Source organism: Sardina pilchardus, chromosome 1 (genome assembly GCF_963854185.1).
Source record: "Sardina pilchardus chromosome 1, fSarPil1.1, whole genome shotgun sequence".
Classification (NCBI taxonomy): Eukaryota; Metazoa; Chordata; class Actinopteri; order Clupeiformes; family Clupeidae; genus Sardina; species Sardina pilchardus.
Window position 1 is genome coordinate 41,285,677 of NC_084994.1, and position 18,770 is coordinate 41,304,446.

The following is an 18,770-nucleotide window of genomic DNA, read 5'->3' on the forward strand; positions in this document are numbered from 1 at the left end:
TGCTTCATATCCTCGGGTCCGATAAGGTCTGCTGTTTATTTTGATATATGGTTAGCTATATGTTGACTGGAGTTTGGGAGATAGGCTACCACCGAGAGTAATGGGTGTGGAGGTGGATGAAGCTCTGTGTTCACAGTGGAAATAGCCTATGATTAAACTGAATGTAAGCAACGTTAATTTTCGTTAAGTTTATCACAGCACCTGCTAATATCGTTTGAAAGCTCAAGTCCAGCTCTTCCACAATATCTGTGAATTATGTGTGATCTGTGAGCAATTAGGCTAAACAGAGAATGTGAATTTGGATTTTACGTCCATCGGTCACATATGGATGTCCGCTCCTAGATGCCGTTGCCATTCACAGTGTAACTTTATACTATGATTTGAACTGTGAACATTAGTTCAATATGCATTTATGCTGAAGAGTGGAATACCTTTGAAATGCTTTATTCATTTATTTCTGCTTTTGTTAATTTATCAACCTTGGGATAGTGGAATTTGTTAACTTCTCAGATTGAACTGTTGCTTAAAGGGATATTCCGCCATTTTTGGAAATACGCTCATTTTCCACCTTCCCTCGAGCAAAACAATCGATATTTACCTTGTTCCCGTTCATCCAGCCATTCTGTGAGTCTGGCGATACAACTTTTAGCTTCAGCCTAGCATAGATCATTGAATCGGATTAGACCATTAGCTTCTCGCCTGCTAGCTTCATGTTTAAAAGTGACTAAGATTTCTGGTAATTTTCCCATTTAAAACGTGTCTCCTCTCAAGTTAGAAAGTGCAATAAGACCAACTGAAAATGAAACCTGCCGTTTTTCTAGGCTGATTTGACATGGAACTACACTCTAATCTGGCGTAATAATCAAGGCAACTTGCAGCTACTGGCACTACTACTGCTTGTTGTCTATGGGGACTATTTTCAGATGCTGCGTAAGATATCACTGCGCCTATGGTACATTTGCAAGTTGCCTTGATTATTACGCCAGATGAGAGTGTAGTTCCATGTCAAATCAGCCTAGAAAAACGGCAGGTTTCATTTTCAGTTGGTCTTATTGCACTTTCTAACTTGAGAGGAGACACGTTTTAAATGGGAAAATTACCAGAAATCTTAGTCACTTTTAAACATGAAGCTAGCAGGCGAGAAGCTAATGGTCTAATCCGATTCAATGATCTATGCTAGGCTGAAGCTAAAAGTTGTATCGCCAGACTCACAGAATGGCTGGATGAACGGGAACAAGGTAAATATTGATTGTTTTGCTCGAGGGGAGGTGGAAAATGAGCGTATTTCCAAAAATGGCGGAATATCCCTTTAATTGATCCAATTTCCACTACCATGGAAAAAGTGGGCCGGTATTGAGCCTGAAATTCCCGGGCTGAAAAGAGGCCCCACTCCGGCCCTGGTTCAAAGCATGGAAAATAAAACGCATCTTATAGTCCGGAAATTACGGTACGTGTTTTTAATGCAGAAATGCAATCACTGCTCACGTGTCGTGTTGAAAATGTGTTGTTGTTTTCAGTCAGAGTCAAAAATCATTATTTCGACTAAAGTAATAGTAAGTGTTGTGCATGATGTTGTGTGTTTGCAGGGCCGAGAATAATGACAGTGTGATCTACAGTACAGCCCACAAACCCTGACTTTCCACGGAAACAGCAGAAATACCCTCAGATCATTTCAGCTGTCTACTGGATTCATGAAGGGCAAATATTTAGTCCAAGCAATAAATCATTTATCTGTAATTCTGATGTGATAAAATGCAACTCGCATTTATCTCGTCTATTTTGTTGTGTAGTCTATGTTCTTGTATTGATTGTATTAGTTTAATGTACTGAACTTTGGGATATTTTGCCAGTGGATGAGTGAATATGTAATGATTGATGTAGTACCTTTGTTGACCATAGATGACCTCTTAAAGGAGCAGTTCACCAATTTGCATTAAGCTTTAAATTGATAGAAATCCAGTCATATTTTTTAATGGTTGTGCATAATTCCCTCATTTTCATCTGGTGGGAGAAAAAGGCAAAAATGTATTGTTGGCTTATGTGAATGAAAGCAAACAACTCCCAGAATTCCGTGCCCATTTTATTGATGACAGTTGGGATCTTGTCTCCTTCAATTTGACAACACTCGCAGTGTTTTCAAGGCTTCAAGGTTTTATTAAATGATACCTCTGACTTAGAATGCATTACTTTGCACTTGTACAGTCTTTCATTTTGGAATTTTAAGAGCAATAAACATATATTCCAATGTATATTGCATATTTCATTCAGATATGTAAATCAGTATAGCTATTAGTCAATTAGTGGAGAGATAATCGATAATCGAATTGAATCGAAATCAAATAGGACTGAAAAAATGAATCGTTAGATTAATCGATGCATAGAAAAAGTAATCACTAGATTAATCGTTTATCCCAGCCCTAATGGGCTTGGTGCACTAAAGTCACTTAGTACTGCCGTTTGACTTCCGGTGGAGCGTTAAATATATTGAAACGGCATCTTCTGTTTTATTCTGTTTCTTAAATATTCACTAAGACACGGAACATCTTGTTTTCCCAATAATTAAAATTTCAACGTGCTCAAATCCTTCTTTATCGTAACGTGTTGATTCGTAGGTGCAACACTCAACTGGGTCCGTGTAGACACAAATTACCATAGCAATAGCTGCAGGTTCGAACAGACTGGAAATCTAACGGCAGTATTAAAAACGTTTGTGCACAGAGCCTATTAGTATCGCCAACACTAATTTGTGCCGCTGGCCCCAGGTCTAGTAGGCCCAGGCTATGGTCTGGCTGTAGGCCTCCTGTACCTCGCTGTATTACTGCTCGTATATGTAGTCACATTTCACACACCAGCTCTTCAGAATCCCCATTTGCCATGTCAGTTTCAAAATGAATATCCGTCATCGTAGTTACTTATCAGCTTTTTTTCCGCAGACCACAGACCTAGCCTGTTAGTATAGCTTAAAAGAAAGATGGCAGATATTGGTTTTAGTTTCTGCAAGTCCCACCCACTGCTCTGTAATAGGTCTGTAGCGTGAGTGGGTCCCACCCCCTGGAAATATGAGGAAGGAGTGTTTGTAGTCTCACCCTCTCAACGATGGCTGCATTCAGACTGCAATCCGATTCAAATCTCATTCCTGAGCTGCTCTGTTCAGACTGGGTCACATTAGTAACAGATCTGACAGGTTGCGGTATAGCAACGAAAACAAACGTTTCTGCCATCAGGAGGAAATACTTGCTAATTTGATGTGATTAAACATAGAACAATACAACTAGGTGAGTGTTCATTGAATGCATGCGTGTGCGCATTTGCGCGACAGAAACCGAAACTAATCGGTGGCAAGCTGCGCTTTAAACTGTTGAAAGGCTATTTAATTATTTAACGGCATTTAATAAAACAACGTGGATTCCATAGAAACAGAGCAGAGACTGTCAGATAGTCAGATAGACAGAGACTATAATGCACTATTTAGCATTGAGTATTGTTAGTCACGTTTAATATAACATGGTCAAAAGACATAGCGCTAACGTTGCTCCACAACTCGAAATAGGTAGGCGGTCACGCGTGTAAAGCACGTAAGTCACGTCACTGACAGTCAAATCCGATCTGAGTGTTGAAAGCTGTTCAGACTGAGACACATCTGTCCATATCCGATACGAATGCGATATGAAACTACCTCCTCCTGGATGCGGTTTGGAACCGTTTCGCAAAAATCGGATTTCATGTGACCTGTCACTGTTCAGACTTCAAAAGTGACATCCGATTCAAATATGAATGGGCTAAAAATCGGATTTTGGCTGGCAGTCTGAACGCAGCCAAAGATATTAGACCTCCTGCTTTCAATGACACGAAATGATGATTTTTACATTATTGAAATGCAACACTGAAATCAATATTTCTCCTCTCTCAGGGAAACTGAGGGAATGATGCATGACTATTCAAAAACATGACAAACGAAACAAAGCATGAGTGAAGTGTCCCTTTACATTTAGCACTCTGGACTAGGGGCCATCCACCTCCTCTGCACTCATGTCATTAACCACAGGGAAGGTTTAGTGTTAAATTTGATGTTTTATATTTAGATGATCTATCACATCTTTCTTTGTTTAACGTGTTAATGTGTGGCACTTTGCAGTGTAATAGTGTAATAATGGGGTCTTCTGTTAAATGTTAAAGTAGTCTTCAAGTTGATATTACTTTTTTATCATGTCTTAATAAAAATGGATGCATTGACTTTTTCGTCCTTTATTAGGCTAGCCTACTATTAAGCAGCAAGCGGCACTTTGCATGACACAGCAACCATGACACAGGAAGTAAAGTGCTGTGTCATGGTTGCTGTGTCATGCAAAGTGCACCGTGCCATGCCGCCATCTAGTGGTTAAGGAATATTTTACTCCCATTATTATGATACTAAAAGCTGCGCTGTTGAAAATTGGCACAAAGTCGTTTGGGTGATCCATGTGATAAATTGTGTTTTTCTTTTCATACTTCGTTACTTTATGAATGGTGGTGTATTATTAAGGTACCATTTTGAATGTCATTACTCTGACATTCAAGAAATAACGGCTGCAATTTTTCGTGACCCAATTTTTCGTGGGGGGGGTGATGGTGTCTCATAAAGTATAAACTTCTCATACATGAAAAACGGATAGCCCGGGAAAGCCTTGGAATAGCCTACAGGCGTCTCAAACAAGTTTGTATGCTAGCCTAAGTTACGCGGATCGATCTGAATAAAGCACGCAAGAATAATTAGAAGAAGCCTGTGAATTTCAATAGAGATGCATCACCTCTAGTAGCCCTAGGTCAAAAAGGACAAGTAAGAACACACAAACAATAGGCTTCGTGAGATATCAAGGTGCAAGGTAGCCTATCCTTTCCAAAAAATGATAATTCACCGTTCTTATGACTTCCATGGGGCAAACGTGCGTTTCTTAACAGGTAGCCTCTTGAAACTTTCTTCTCTCAACTTAAAGTCCGATCAAACTTCATTCAAAGGCAGTCCATAATTCAAATGAAATTGTTTTCTAACGAAAAAATCCAACCTTTGGCTTCTAGAGCTCCATTGAAGAGATTTACCACAGGTCGACAGGTCGACACATCGGAGAATGCGTTCGGTTTGAGATCTAGTGAGGCCAGGCCAGCCTGCACATTATGCCACCGAACTTTTTTTTTTAAGTTGCAGTAATAAAAACAATGTAGCCTATTAAAAAATATATAGGCCTACTAGATATAGGCCTATATGAGCAAATTGGAGAAGATGGAGTTTGCTGTTTCACTGGTTTGACTTTGCTGGTCATAACGTCATCACACAATCAAGACACAAGGTAATACACATGAAAGCGACTGTCTGCATAATAGTGCATAGAGGCTACTGTAAAGTATGAGTATGGGTAGCGGCTGTGGATATCAATTGTTGAAAAACAAATATGCCTCGGGTAGATTAGCCTATTGATAGCGGTTGCAGATGTAAGTCTACAGCTCATCCACGTTTCTCAGGATGTTGGAATTTGATGCAGAATTGCAAAAAAAATACTAGACTGTTTGAATGGCGGTAGGCCTACTAAAATGTGTGGGGGTGGCAGCATGCTGGAATAGGGGCATGTCTGACAAAAAAAAGCATGCCGGAGTGGCAGCAACATGACAGACTGGCGGCATCTAACCAAGAAGATCAGGCTACTGGCCGAAATGAACAACCGTCACATTTAGTATTTTGGACAATGGATTTGTGGGTATTGAAGTGTATATAGCCTGTGAGCTGAGTTTCGTTCTTTAAATAGCCTAGTTTAGCCTACACAGACACAGTCGTGAGTCGACTTTAGTTTTGACATGTCAGAGGCATCGGGCTTAACGCAAGGATAATTGTCTCGTTGGATATTCATACAACTAACTCACCAGTAGTAGAGTTGAATTCGCCTACTCTTACGGCAAAATATCTACTACAGAGCACTCTGTTTGGGGGGGCACAGAGACCTGTTAGGACGGGCCTGGACCCCTATGGCCCCCCCCTGACGCCGAGCCTGATCAGCAGCATTGGACCAGAAGCCCACATGAGAGAACTGAACTCAACACACTACTGTGCTGTGATATGTGTGATATTGTATTGCTATAGGATGACTGAGACAGTAGTAGCCTCACTATGCTTCTGTCCTGTAGTGGAAGTTCCCTTACAAACAATAACTGTTATGGGACAGAAATATCACAATTGTTCTAAAATACAAAGCAGTAAAATAATATTTCTGTGTCCAAAATATTGCATTTGTTTAGTTCTGTACAGTTAAGTGCATGTATGCTGTAGGCTATGTTGTGCAATGCAGTTTTCTGTCCAAAGCATTGTGTTTCCTGCATATAAAAGCCATACAGTATTTGATACTGTTGAAGTAATGCAGTTGATTTTTTACGGTCTATGGTTTTTGCATGGGTTGTGCCAAGTAGAAATGATATCTTTAGATGCAGCGCCATCATGAGTCAGGAGCTGTGAAGAGACTGGCTCACTCTGGCCTGATGTTGTTTCTCTCTTACTCTCTGAACTGGACACCCTCTTCTCCAACCTATATAAAATACAGTGTATAGACCTCTGAAGTTCGCCTACAAAAATGCCACCATCTTTGCCCAAATAAGGAGATCCGGTATCTTGAGATTTTTTCTATGGGAAAATAACATGGGGGTTTTCAATTATCGCAGATTTTAAACTCTCGCGGGGATGATGACATTGGAAATGCAGACGTTTTTTGCTACACAGTTTTGTCCACTGCCGGATAGTGGATACTGTGATCTTCGGTAGGTGAAGACGGCACACTTTGATCTTTGCTACACCAGAGCTAACTTACAATGCAACTTGCCATGGACAGTTAGCTTCAATTAACTCCCGGATCTCCTTATATGGGCAAAGATGGCAGCTTCGGATCCTTTTTGTAGGCGAACTTCAGAGGTCTATATGGTCTTGCAAATAGGACATTTCAACATAGGCTTACTGAAAAAAGGTGCGTTTTGAGGTGATGTTTGTAAACTTGTGTTTCTTGTCTGATGTTTAGCAGTGGGATAACTAGGTTTTCTTCCTTTAATGTCTTCTATTTGTGTATTTTCCTTTCTTTTGCTTTTCTTTATGTATACTTAAAAAAAAAATACATGGATATTTCAAAGTGAAAATTATGTTGGTATTTCTTTTGCATATATTGATCATTCCCATGTTTAAATGAGCTGAACGCTGTGCTGTGTATAATTTGCATCACATATTTGTCTCCTGTTGAGGGGTCATGGGCCTTTTTGTTTAAGTAGCCTGAGTGCTGAGCAGCCAGAACCAGTCTACTGTGAGTGGATGTCCTTCTAGCTCCTCCACCGCAGAGCCTTACAGAGAGAGAGAGAGAGAGAGAGAGAGAGAGAGAGAGAGAGAGAGAGAGAGAGAGAGAGAGAGAGAGTTTGGCCAACTCAGATCATGGGCACCATGTTTGAGACCAATGTCAGGTGACTGGACTCTTTACATTTGAGCTACACCATCACTCCAACTGTCACTTGACAAACTTCTGAATCCTGCATAGATCCTGTGGATTTGGAGGGTTAGGTTCAGCCAGTTAACGTGAGGAGTTCATGACTCAACCATTTTGATACGGAACCATGTCTGCTGCCCCTGTAATTATGCATCAAATTCAAGACTCTAACGCTTGCCTACAAAGTACTCTCCGGCTATGCTCCCACCTATTTGAATGCCCTCATACAGGCATATGCTACCACACGACCGCTGTGCCCCTCAGCCGAGCAACGTCTAGCTACCTCTTATGCCAGCACGCTCAGGTCAATCCAAACTTTTCTCATCTGCCGTCCCTCGTTGGTGGAACACACTATCTGTTCCTACTAGAGCAGGGACATCCCTAGCCATCTTCAGTTGTTGTAACTTCTGAGAGAGAACACTTACTTTCCAGTAGATCCTTTTCGATTTTGATGTTAATGTAGCTCCTGTGTGTGAACTGAACATTTTCACTTTCAGTTCAATGGATTCCCAAAGTCTTGAAGGGGAGGTGAATAAACTCCGCGCTCAAAACCAGGGGATGATGAACACCAGCACTTCCGCATTTGTGAGTTCCCTCTATCTAATTGTAGCTGAAGATATTATTTTCTGACTGAAATGTTGTATCCCTTATAGTTAAATATATAAGTAAATAACACTTCTAAAAAGTGACCTTTTAAAGGTTAAAAAGTCAAAGGTCAAATTTAGTATGATGACCTAAACTGGTAACAAATCTTAAAGCATCTTTCGCTCAACCACAATTATGGGTTAGTGGTAACAATGGGAACTATAGGCTAGATACAGAAACTTTCAGGTATCACCATATGCAAAATTGCTATGTTTATGTTTCATACAGACACAAAATATGCCTAGTATTACACTTGCATTGATATTGTAGTGTGTGTGTGTGTGTGTGTGTGTGTGTGTGTGTGTGTGTGTGTGTGTGTGTGTGTGTGTTTGATAACATGTTGCCTCCTCTCTGTTCACAGTTTCAGCATCAGCTGTTTCACCCTCATCATCATCATCCTCGTGTTGTGCCTGTGCCACCGCCAGAACACAATCCCACAATGCTCTGCGGTTCACTCCAGCCGCTCAGAGCCGGTGTAGCGCTTGGCCAATGCAAGCTGTTTTGCATTACATGGTGCACAACGTCACCCCTTCTCGCACCATGAACGCCCTCATCAACACAGGACTCCACCTGGAGGAGGAACGAGAACCCTGGTGACCCGTCACCTTGTTTACTGGTTCTCTGTGGTTTTGCAGACTCTACACTATACTGGTCCTATGTTACATGGTCCTCTTTTTCACCTGGTTCTCTTGGCTCTGTGGTTCTCTGTGTCCCCTGGTTGTCTGGATTATTCATTCTCTGTCTCTGTGTTTCTCTTGGTTTGTTTCTCTGTTTCTCAAGCACCGTAATGCGGCCGTGAGGAAGACCGCTGCACAGTTCCTGGAGAGACTGGCGGAGGTCATGGGTGCGTCCCGCCTCCTGTCGAGCAAAAAGGACCTGACTGACCGCTTCGTCCACTCCATCAGCTGCCTGGCCCTCTACAGTGCACAGGAAGTCAGGTGGGAGTGCTACTTCTTGTTTCTAAATTAACCGCTCAGCTGCCCAATCAAAACAATCTAATTTTAAATTGACTCTCCAAAGCAATGATAAATGGTCAGTGCAGTAGACTTCAAGTCATGTGTTTACCACAGTTAGAATAAAGTACTGTAGTTAGTGGGAAAACATGCTCAGGAAACACTGTTGTAAAGTTGTATGAAGTTGTATGAAGAACAAACAAAGTAAAGTTGGGTGAACCTCATGCGGGCGTTGGTGACGTGTTTCTCCTTAAAGAGTCACTTCACCCCATAACTCCACCCACTTCACATTTCTGAAAACGGCTTTCAAAATGGGCGAGACGTTCTGAAATTTGGGGAGAGAGTGCAGCACTGCTGCAACCAATCAACCATGGTGATTTCGTGTCAATCTGGGAATGAGTGCTGCAGACATGGCTTATCACAGGTAGGCTAATCAGGGCAGCAGGTGTTGGGGCGTTTCAGTCCTAATTTGTAACGACCCGGTGACGTAGTGTCGGACTAGAAGTGCAGGACAACGTCAGCATTCCAATAGTATTTTGGACCAACATGCCATGGCATGTTTTCAAACTGTAGTATGCGCGAGAGAGCAATATCTCCAATACAAAATCAGACGAAATGTTACTTTTGTCGAGAAACACGATTTTTGTCAATATTAACCCTGGTAATAGTACAGTTCACCACTTATGAGTATTTTCAATCAATCAACAGCTCAAAAAACCTATTTTAGGGTGCAGTGACCCTTTAATGCCTGCGCAATCTCTGTTCAGAAAGAGGAGGGGCCATGAAGGGGCCGTGCTTAGTAGTTTTCACCAACGTCCTCTCTGTTTGTACAAGAACGAGTTGCGAGCGTCCACAGCTCACTCGTACAAGTCTTAGTTGAATAATACTTACAGACATGTCCGGCAGAGGCAAAGGAGGAAAGGGTCTTGGAAAGGGAGGCGCAAAGCGTCACCGTAAAGTTCTTCGTGATAATATCCAGGGAATCACGAAGCCTGCAATCAGGCGTCTGGCTCGCCGTGGTGGTGTGAAGCGTATCTCTGGTCTCATCTACGAGGAGACCCGTGGTGTGTTGAAGGTTTTCCTGGAAAACGTGATTCGTGATGCAGTCACCTACACCGAGCACGCCAAGAGAAAGACCGTGACTGCCATGGACGTAGTTTACGCTCTGAAACGCCAGGGTCGTACTTTGTACGGTTTCGGCGGTTAAAGATCAACTCTATTTCTCAACTTCATGCCAAAGGCTCTTTTAAGAGCCACCCAATTCCTTTGAAAAAAGCTACTATTCCTGTATGTGTAGGGTAATACCAATTGTTTGCCGCTATCCTTAGACATTACGCTGTCAGAACTTGAAAATCAGGGCATTGCGATCCAATGAAACACTTAACACGGGCAGGCTGCATAAGACATTCTATTCTTGTAGGGCCTATTCATGTATTCTTCATATAATAAAACCCGTGAATACTTCAAAATAGGGTTCATTCGATTTTTTTTTTTAAGTATGAAGGTTCCAGGGCGAGTAGTCCTACCAGAGAGGGTTTGGTCCTACCCCATGAATCAAATAGGCGTTCTTTCGTCGTTTAAGTCACACAGAAGTGTCGCCATAACTTTTGTTATCTGTCAAGCATATACATTATGTTAGCCTCACCGACAAGAGTGTATACGTGTACACGAATGTATACTTAGTACATTTAAGGGACACGTCCTATGTTTTCTTTGTATCCTATATTTTTGTGCAGTGCTGTAAAAACGTGTTCAGTAAAGAACCATTTTTGCAGGAGTTTTGTTGCTCAAACTTTAATGATGATTCGAGAAGTAGCCTACATCAAAGTGACTGAGAAAAACGGCAATCATGAATTAGAACGCCAAATGTAGAACTATTCATTGGCATTCAGAAGAAAAGTGCGGGAAAAGAACAACAGATGGTGTAAACTGATGATTTGTGGGTGGTGCTGATCTTCTCTCCCTGACGGCCCCCTTTAAAATGACCAACCGTGTCTGGGTATATGGTTTCGGCGGGCCATTGTGGTCGTGGGTGTATTGTCGCAGTCTGCTATTTGCATAGATCCTGGTATATATACCAGGTAACATCGGAATTAGGGTTAGTCTCTCTGTTAGAAACAGTCGACATTTCTTCATGCCAGACCCAGCTAAGCCTGCCCCTAAGAAGGGCTCTAAGAAAGCCGTGACAAAGACTGCAGGAAAAGGAGGCAAGAAACGCAGAAAGTCCAGGAAAGAGAGCTATGCTATCTACGTCTACAAAGTCCTGAAACAGGTCCACCCTGATACCGGTATCTCTTCTAAGGCGATGGGTATTATGAACTCCTTCGTGAACGACATCTTCGAGCGCATTGCTGGAGAGGCTTCCCGCTTGGCACACTACAACAAGCGCTCCACCATCTCTTCCAGGGAGATCCAGACCGCAGTGCGTCTGCTTCTGCCTGGTGAGCTGGCCAAGCATGCTGTGTCAGAGGGAACCAAGGCCGTGACCAAGTATACCAGCTCCAAGTAGATCCGAATTCGAAACGTCTTATCTCAAAGGCTCTTTTCAGAGCCACCCATATTTTCTTTGAAAAGTAATACCAATGTGATCATACCATGGGTAAACTGCTGAACTATTCTTTAATAAAAAGTATTTTTGAAGACCTATCTCGCTACTGAGTGGGATCATTTTGAGAATATTAAATCTATACTTGACTTAATTGGAAACTATGCAGGCTTGGCGATTTCATTGCCGGTTTTGCTGTCGCTTTTCCTTCGTTTTATGCTTGCATATTTCTCTGCAGACCTATATTTTACAAAACTCTACAATCGGTCAGTCTGCCGTGCCTTTTCATGAGATTTCGCATGACACTTCCTGGAGTAGACTATGGGTGCGTGCCCGAGGGCTCCTGAAATTGCAAGCGTGGTTCTACCGCTACAGACCGCTGGGGCGGCCGAAAAACAAATCGTTCGAACGGTAATGACTCATTTAATCATGTGTTACACTTGGGCTACACTGGATGCGTTACGTTACGTCGCGTTCTAGAAGCGTATTGTTACTTATCGACTGGCTACACTGGCTGCGTACGTTCAGCGATAAGTCAAGAGCAAGAAGTGTGTTTTGGATTTGCCGTTTTTCAGCTCAGTGCACCGGCTTTCCACTGATTCATAGTTTACATAGCCCACATAATAAATACAACCAGGGTGAGGGGCCTACACCTCTACCTCTGCTGAATGAATTTCATCCTCGGGGGACTTGTCAATTATTTCAAAACAATTGAAATAACAGGCAGGTTGTGACAGCTTACAAAGGGGCGTCTGCAGGAATGAATGCTATGGTACGCACACCAATCCACATAATCCATAATACAACAAAAACGTCTAACAGTGATCTACTCATTTGGACAACGTTACACTAAGTTACTGCTAAATTACATTTAGTTTTGTTCTAGCGTAGCCTACCGTTAACGTCTGGTTTTAAACAGTTGTAATGCTAACGTTCCGACAAGCACACAAATTGTCTACCTTATTGCCCATCTGGAATAACTCCTCCAGCCAATTGCTGCCTCCATCTTCCATTCTCTCTCTTTTCGTTGCTTAACCCTTTCATGCACGCATTATGAAAAAAAGTGTCTAGATTTTTTTAGTATTGATTTTATTACTCTATATGAGCCCAATATTGAAAATCAGTTGGAATTTTTTAAAAATATGCTTTTATATAGAAGTTATGTTACTGTCCACGTATGTGGACAGTGCGCAACAAAGGGGTAAAAAAGGATAAAATGTAATGACAGAAAATGTGGAAACTATGGCCCTCTACTTCCTCCATACTACCCACCCAGCCCTCTACTACCCCCATACTACCCACCCACCTCTCTACTACCTCCATACTACCCGCCCAACCCCTCTACTACCCCCATTATTGCTCACCGACCCTCACCCACCCCTCTACTACCCCCATATTACCCACCTCTACTACCACCACTACCCAACCACCCCTCTACTACATCCATACTACCCACTCCTCTACTACTAATCCACCCACACCTCTAGTACTCTCATACCCACCCCTCTACTACCCACCCAACCCTCTACTACCCCCATATTACCATACCACCTTGGCATTACCACATGTAATTAGGTCATTATTTATAAATATGTTTACCAAATGTTTGTTTCTTTGTAATTTAAAGCAATTAAAGTCATATTTGAAAAAAAAAAAAAAAAAAAAGTCCTAGTTACAAAATCTAATTTTTGGCCATTTAACTCCTCTGTTGCGCAACGTCCACATACGTGGACAGTTGCTTTTTAGGGTCTACAAACTCTATTTTACATCCGATTTAATTTCTGAAAACATAGAGTTGTTCAACACACTCTCCTGTACAGCATAATATATTTTTTTACATGATTTTGCCTTCTTGAGTACTAGCTTTTTACAGATATGCCTGGAGCATTCAGCATATGGCCATTACTGTCACTCATGTTGAATTGATGATGTCATCAAGCAGTCAATATTCCAAATATAAGATGATACATATTGTTAATATATTGCCAAGGACCTACTAAAACTGCCCTGAAGTGGATTGGTGTATATCAACATGATAAATAAGTAGAAAACAGAGTTAAAGTTACTGTCCACGCATGTGGACGTTGCGCATGAAAGGGTTAAAAGAACTTGCGATATCCATGATGACTATTGAGTTAGTGATTTAGGTTCACATTGTGTGCTGATAACCATAGATAGCCGAGTAAAAGAAAACAACAAGCAGCCTAGTTGCGCACCTGCGTGCGTAATCTCTCCTGCTCAAACCAAATATGTGCGCGTGGATATACAGTAGCTCTGCATTAAGCTAATTTTGATAACATGTTGACTAACTTCATATGGAAAATTGTAAATAGCCTGATGGCATGCAGCTAATGGGATAGGCCTACTAGACATAGTTGGGAAGTCATGGTAGGCCAATTTGATGTGAATACACACGCACAAGGGTAATTTTCTCTCCTTGATGAGTAGTTTCATGGTACGCACAGTGCGTATACGGACGTACGCCTGCAGACGCCACTTATCTTACACATAAAGCTTACATTGCTGGCACTAACTTTCACCTGAACCGAACTGTCGGCAGTCTCAGCATTAGCGAGCATCCCCATGCACGTATGGTAGGCATATGTGCTGCGCCGAACCACTTAAGCGGGCCATCAGACGAAGACGAGCGCATTGTGTTTGTTAGGGATGACAAACTTGTCAGAATAACTCTTCCTGCTGACGTCTCAGACATAGCCTTTGCTTCTGAGAGTTTCGAGAATAGGCCTATAATGCCACGGAGTCCAAGGAGACAATCTCCGCAAAGTGGGGAGAACTGGGACGATGAAACACTTTTTATTTAAGCCTAAACGTAATTTAGCCTACAAAGATATCGTAGGGTAGGCTACTACACCAAAAATGAATATTTTGTCACTAGCAACCTACATCTGTCCTCCGTCAAATACAGTTGCATTTACAGCTCTGAACAAAACCGTTCAAGAGTTAGGTATCCGCCGTTCATTCCGACATACCAGCACTCCGACATTGACGTCCAATTGTCGTAGTGGAGGCATGTCTCTTTATGGGAAAAAGTCCCACCAATCCGACATTTTTTTTTTTCATGGTCGCAGTGGCGGTATTTAACTTTTTTTTCAAACTACGTGCCATTCCGACATGAGGTCATTAATATGCTATTAATGTCATAACTATATCCAATTGTGTAAAATAATAAAGATTCACATGTAAAATGTCATTGTGAAGACTTCTTGATATGGTTATGCTTCTGTTGCGTGCGCGACTCGGGTTAGTGAAAGCAGTTCTGTATAGACATGGCAAGTTTTCATAACCATCGGCGCAGCTGTACCTATGTACCTATGACATGTTTGCCATGGGTAGTGGACAAAAAACTCTAAAATCAAACAATATAGCCTATACATATCTGTAGTGCGTAATGGACACGGTTGGTCATTAAGTTATTTCAGCAATACGAAAATGTCTCGTCGCACGCACGCAGTTCAACCTATTCAGTACTGGTAAGAATAAAAACTACTTTCAGCCCTGGACCTATAGGGGATTGTTTCCCCCTATAAACTGTGGGGAAACATATTAAAACTGACATGCGATATCTAACTTAGGATGACTGCATGACATATAGGGTTTCCCCCCAGCGCTTTAGGCGCAGCCTTGACAGTAGCCTACAACACCTCCCGCATTGACTACGTCCCCGGAAATTAAATAAATAAATAAAATATGCTGTCACTTCGTCTGTTTAATGGCCTAGAAGGTTGTATTTGGTATCTGTGGATAGCTCTAGCTCTCCTCTTTTATCTGACATGCAAACCATATATTTTTGACCACAGTTTCAAAGTAGCCTAAGTAAAAGGGAGTAAATCAAACGAAATAGCGGTAGCCGAAGCTATATGACATTCTTATTTGTTTGTCACTTCGTCTGTTTTTATAACACAAAAGGATCGATGTGTTTGGTATCAATGGAAAGCTCTGTTTCTCTTCTTTCATTTGATATGCGTGTCATGTCTGTGCGATGCCTGGTCCCGGAGTAATTCAAGCGAGCGCAGTGGCTGCGTGGATGAACGCAGAGCAATATAGACTGTAAATATGATATACTTTGATTTATATTCATGATTTTATTTTATTGTCATACTTGATCGTACAGACACGTGTCTAGTCTCGTTGGAAAGCCTCGGTTCTGCTCTTTCATGCATCTCGCTGTGACTAATAATCGCGGAAACAATGTAACAGAGAAGAATGGGTGTTCTTTGACGCACTTTGCGTCCGTCGGGCTCATAGGGTCCATTAAATTGACTTGGAAAAAAATGGGATTTGTAAACTGTCGGAAAGGGGGTACTAAAATGTGTCGGATTGGCAGCATGTCGAAATAGCAGCATGTCGAAATAGAGGCATGTCGAAATGGAAGCATGTCGTAGTGGTGGCATGTCTGAGTGGCAGCATGTAACCCAAGAGTTATAGGGCTATTTGAGAAGTCCAACGTGCGTTTTGTTTCATTTTCCCATGGTAGCAAATGAAACAGCATGGGGGACGAATAACTTAGCCTACAGTTTCACAAAGCTATGTAAACTTCCCACAACTTCAATATTTGACATCATGAATGGTACTTCAAATATGTGTTATTGTAGATAGATTGCTGCTGGGCTAGCCTACGTCTAGGTTCATGTCTGTTAACAACTCATTGCCGTCGGTGAAGCGCGTAGGCTATCTCCCTGTTAATTGCATTTGGCTGAGCAACGGAGGTTAATAGGCCTATCTGTTTTGTCCAAATTATGTCTGTCTATCGCTCCCCATGTCAACAGCAGACTACCAACATAGTGCCATAAATCAAATCCTCTGATGAGTAAAACAGAATGAACGTGTCCACTAAATAGTCTGTTAACGTGCGCTTGTTCCCTGCTCAGAGTTTCGCAGAGATGTGGATAAAAGAAGGCCACACAAAGTCCGACATCAAAGTAAGCTGTTTAGCCTACTTAGTCCAATAAGCGGAATTATTTTGACATGATGTGATAGTAATCGATTAGGTTTTATGGTACATTTTACTGTCCGTTAGCCCTAATTCCTCTGCCCTGTTCGCGTGATCCTCATTAGTGGGTCGACTGAAACATTTAGGCTATCTCCCACATCGCAGGTGTGGCCATCGCAGACAATTAAATGGTTCATGTCCTTACATTAACGATGAATGTTCAACTTTTCGAAGTGTTGTAAGACCTGTTAACGCTAAAGAATTAGGCCTGTTGATAGTTTTTTTTTTTAAACATCCCCCCTCTGTTATTATTTTTTTTTTTTACAAATCGCACCCCATCAATACAATACACAAATCCTCTTCAGATAGGCCTAGTGTTTCTATACAATGACTGCGCATAGGCTCCTTACGTCAAAAGAAAAAAAATAGAAGACAAGTCTATTTTCTACGGCTTAGATGCGGCATGACTTAGCGCTGCCGCAACTGGTGTAGCCAGTTCCATTGATTATAGTGGAATCTAATTGTTACGTCAGATGTGGCTTTGACTTAACCAGACTTAACGTAACGTAATGCAGCCGTAACGTATCCGGTGTAGCCTCCCCGTAACAGTATGGAACGAATTGATAAACTATGCAACGTTTTTCAGTTAACCTTTAATCATGGTTATCCAGGAAAGGGATGTAATTCTTTAACTTTTGAATGTGAGAAACCTTTACATCTGTATTGACTGGATGGAAAACCTGACGTCGAAAACAAGGTCGGCAAAAAAGAGGTCAAGGAAGCAAGGGGCTGTTCTGGTGTTATGTATCTGAACTAATCTATAGTAATTAGGCAGTTGCTTGATAGTATGGAGAATAGCGATGTAAACTGTAATCACACCAACTTAAATAAAAAAGGTTCACTTTGAAATTAATTTGAATTGTTTCGATTTAGACAAAGGGTATGTATCAGTCACATATCCATAACCCAAACCGTTAAATTAGTGTTAGTGTAGTGAATGTGTAGCGGTTCTGTAAACAGTTTGGAAACATAGCTTTTTTAAATGTTTGGTTGGCTCTTAAAAGAGCCTTTGAGTTATCGGGTGCCGACTTCAATTCATTTAAGCACGCTCCCCACGGATACGACGAGCCAACTGGATGTCCTTGGGCATGATGGTGACTCTCTTGGCGTGGATGGCGCACAGGTTAGTGTCCTCGAACAGACCGACGAGGTAAGCCTCGCTGGCCTCCTGAAGAGCCATGACAGCAGAGCTCTGGAAACGCAGATCGGTCTTGAAGTCCTGAGCGATTTCTCTGACCAGACGCTGGAAGGGCAACTTGCGGATCAGCAGCTCAGTTGACTTCTGGTAACGACGGATCTCTCTAAGAGCGACGGTACCTGGCCTATAACGGTGAGGCTTCTTCACTCCACCGGTTGCCGGTGCGCTTTTACGCGCAGCCTTGGTGGCGAGCTGTTTCCTCGGAGCCTTACCTCCGGTAGATTTGCGGGCTGTTTGCTTGGTTCTTGCCATGACTAAAGTTCTTCGGGTTGGAAGAGTGAGATGATATGCTGAAAGCGGGTATATGAACTCACCGCAGCCCACGCCCCCTGTTTACGTCAGGTTGTTGGTCTCCGCTGATTGGTCTTCCAAGTTCCCTCCTAATGGCGCCTAAAATTCAAAATACAAAGCGCACCCCACACGCCTCTATCATTGCTTATTATTCTCAAAGCCTTTTCAATAAAAATGTGAAATTCGAAAAGAAAAAAAATCACTTTCATTCAGATTTCAACCTACAGCATGTAGCCTACAAGCACAAATCATGACCTAATGTAGCCCGTATTTGCTCAATTTAGACATTCAAATACGATGTTAGGAAAAGCCAGACTATCCTTATATGTATAATTGACCTATTAACTTGAGTTTATCAACGCTCACTACTCCCGTCTTTTATGCTCGTGTGTGTGCAACTGTAGATGAGAATGTCTGCATGTGTGGCTTGGATATATCGTTGTTTTTAAATGCATTTGAAGTTATTTATTGTATTCACCCACTAACCAACTTCGTTTTACTCTCCGCAATGCCAGTCATTTAGATAATGGTCTTGAGTGATTCTTTGCCATTGATTGTATTTCCTTTCTTTAGTCATCTGGACTAGGGACTGAATGGCTGGTAATGTTGTACTGTTGGAGTACAAGGGATTGTATTATACCAT

General features: G+C 41.9%; 3 protein-coding genes across 3 annotated transcripts; 2 read left to right on the forward strand and 1 right to left on the reverse strand.

Annotated features, from left to right (window-relative positions):
* The first annotated feature begins 9,977 nt into the window (after nt 1–9,977).
* On the forward strand, nt 9,978–10,289 carry LOC134078915 (histone H4). The gene has a single exon (XM_062535084.1). The coding sequence runs from the start codon at nt 9,978–9,980 to the stop codon at nt 10,287–10,289; it is 312 nt and encodes a 103-aa protein (XP_062391068.1).
* Nucleotides 10,290–11,216: 927 nt separating this feature from the next.
* On the forward strand, nt 11,217–11,648 carry LOC134091886 (histone H2B-like). The gene has a single exon (XM_062544608.1). It carries the CDS (start codon nt 11,217–11,219, stop codon nt 11,589–11,591), a length of 375 nt encoding a protein of 124 aa, XP_062400592.1. The 3' UTR covers nt 11,592–11,648.
* Nucleotides 11,649–17,660: 6,012 nt separating this feature from the next.
* Nucleotides 17,661–18,646, reverse strand: LOC134078925 (histone H3-like). Its single transcript, XM_062535094.1, has 2 exons — nt 18,628–18,646; nt 17,661–18,126 (listed from the first exon to the last, which is right to left on the reverse strand). Exons 1-2 carry the CDS (start codon nt 18,644–18,646, stop codon nt 17,678–17,680), a joined length of 468 nt encoding a protein of 155 aa, XP_062391078.1. The 3' UTR covers nt 17,661–17,677.
* Between the last annotated feature and the right edge of the window lie 124 nt (nt 18,647–18,770).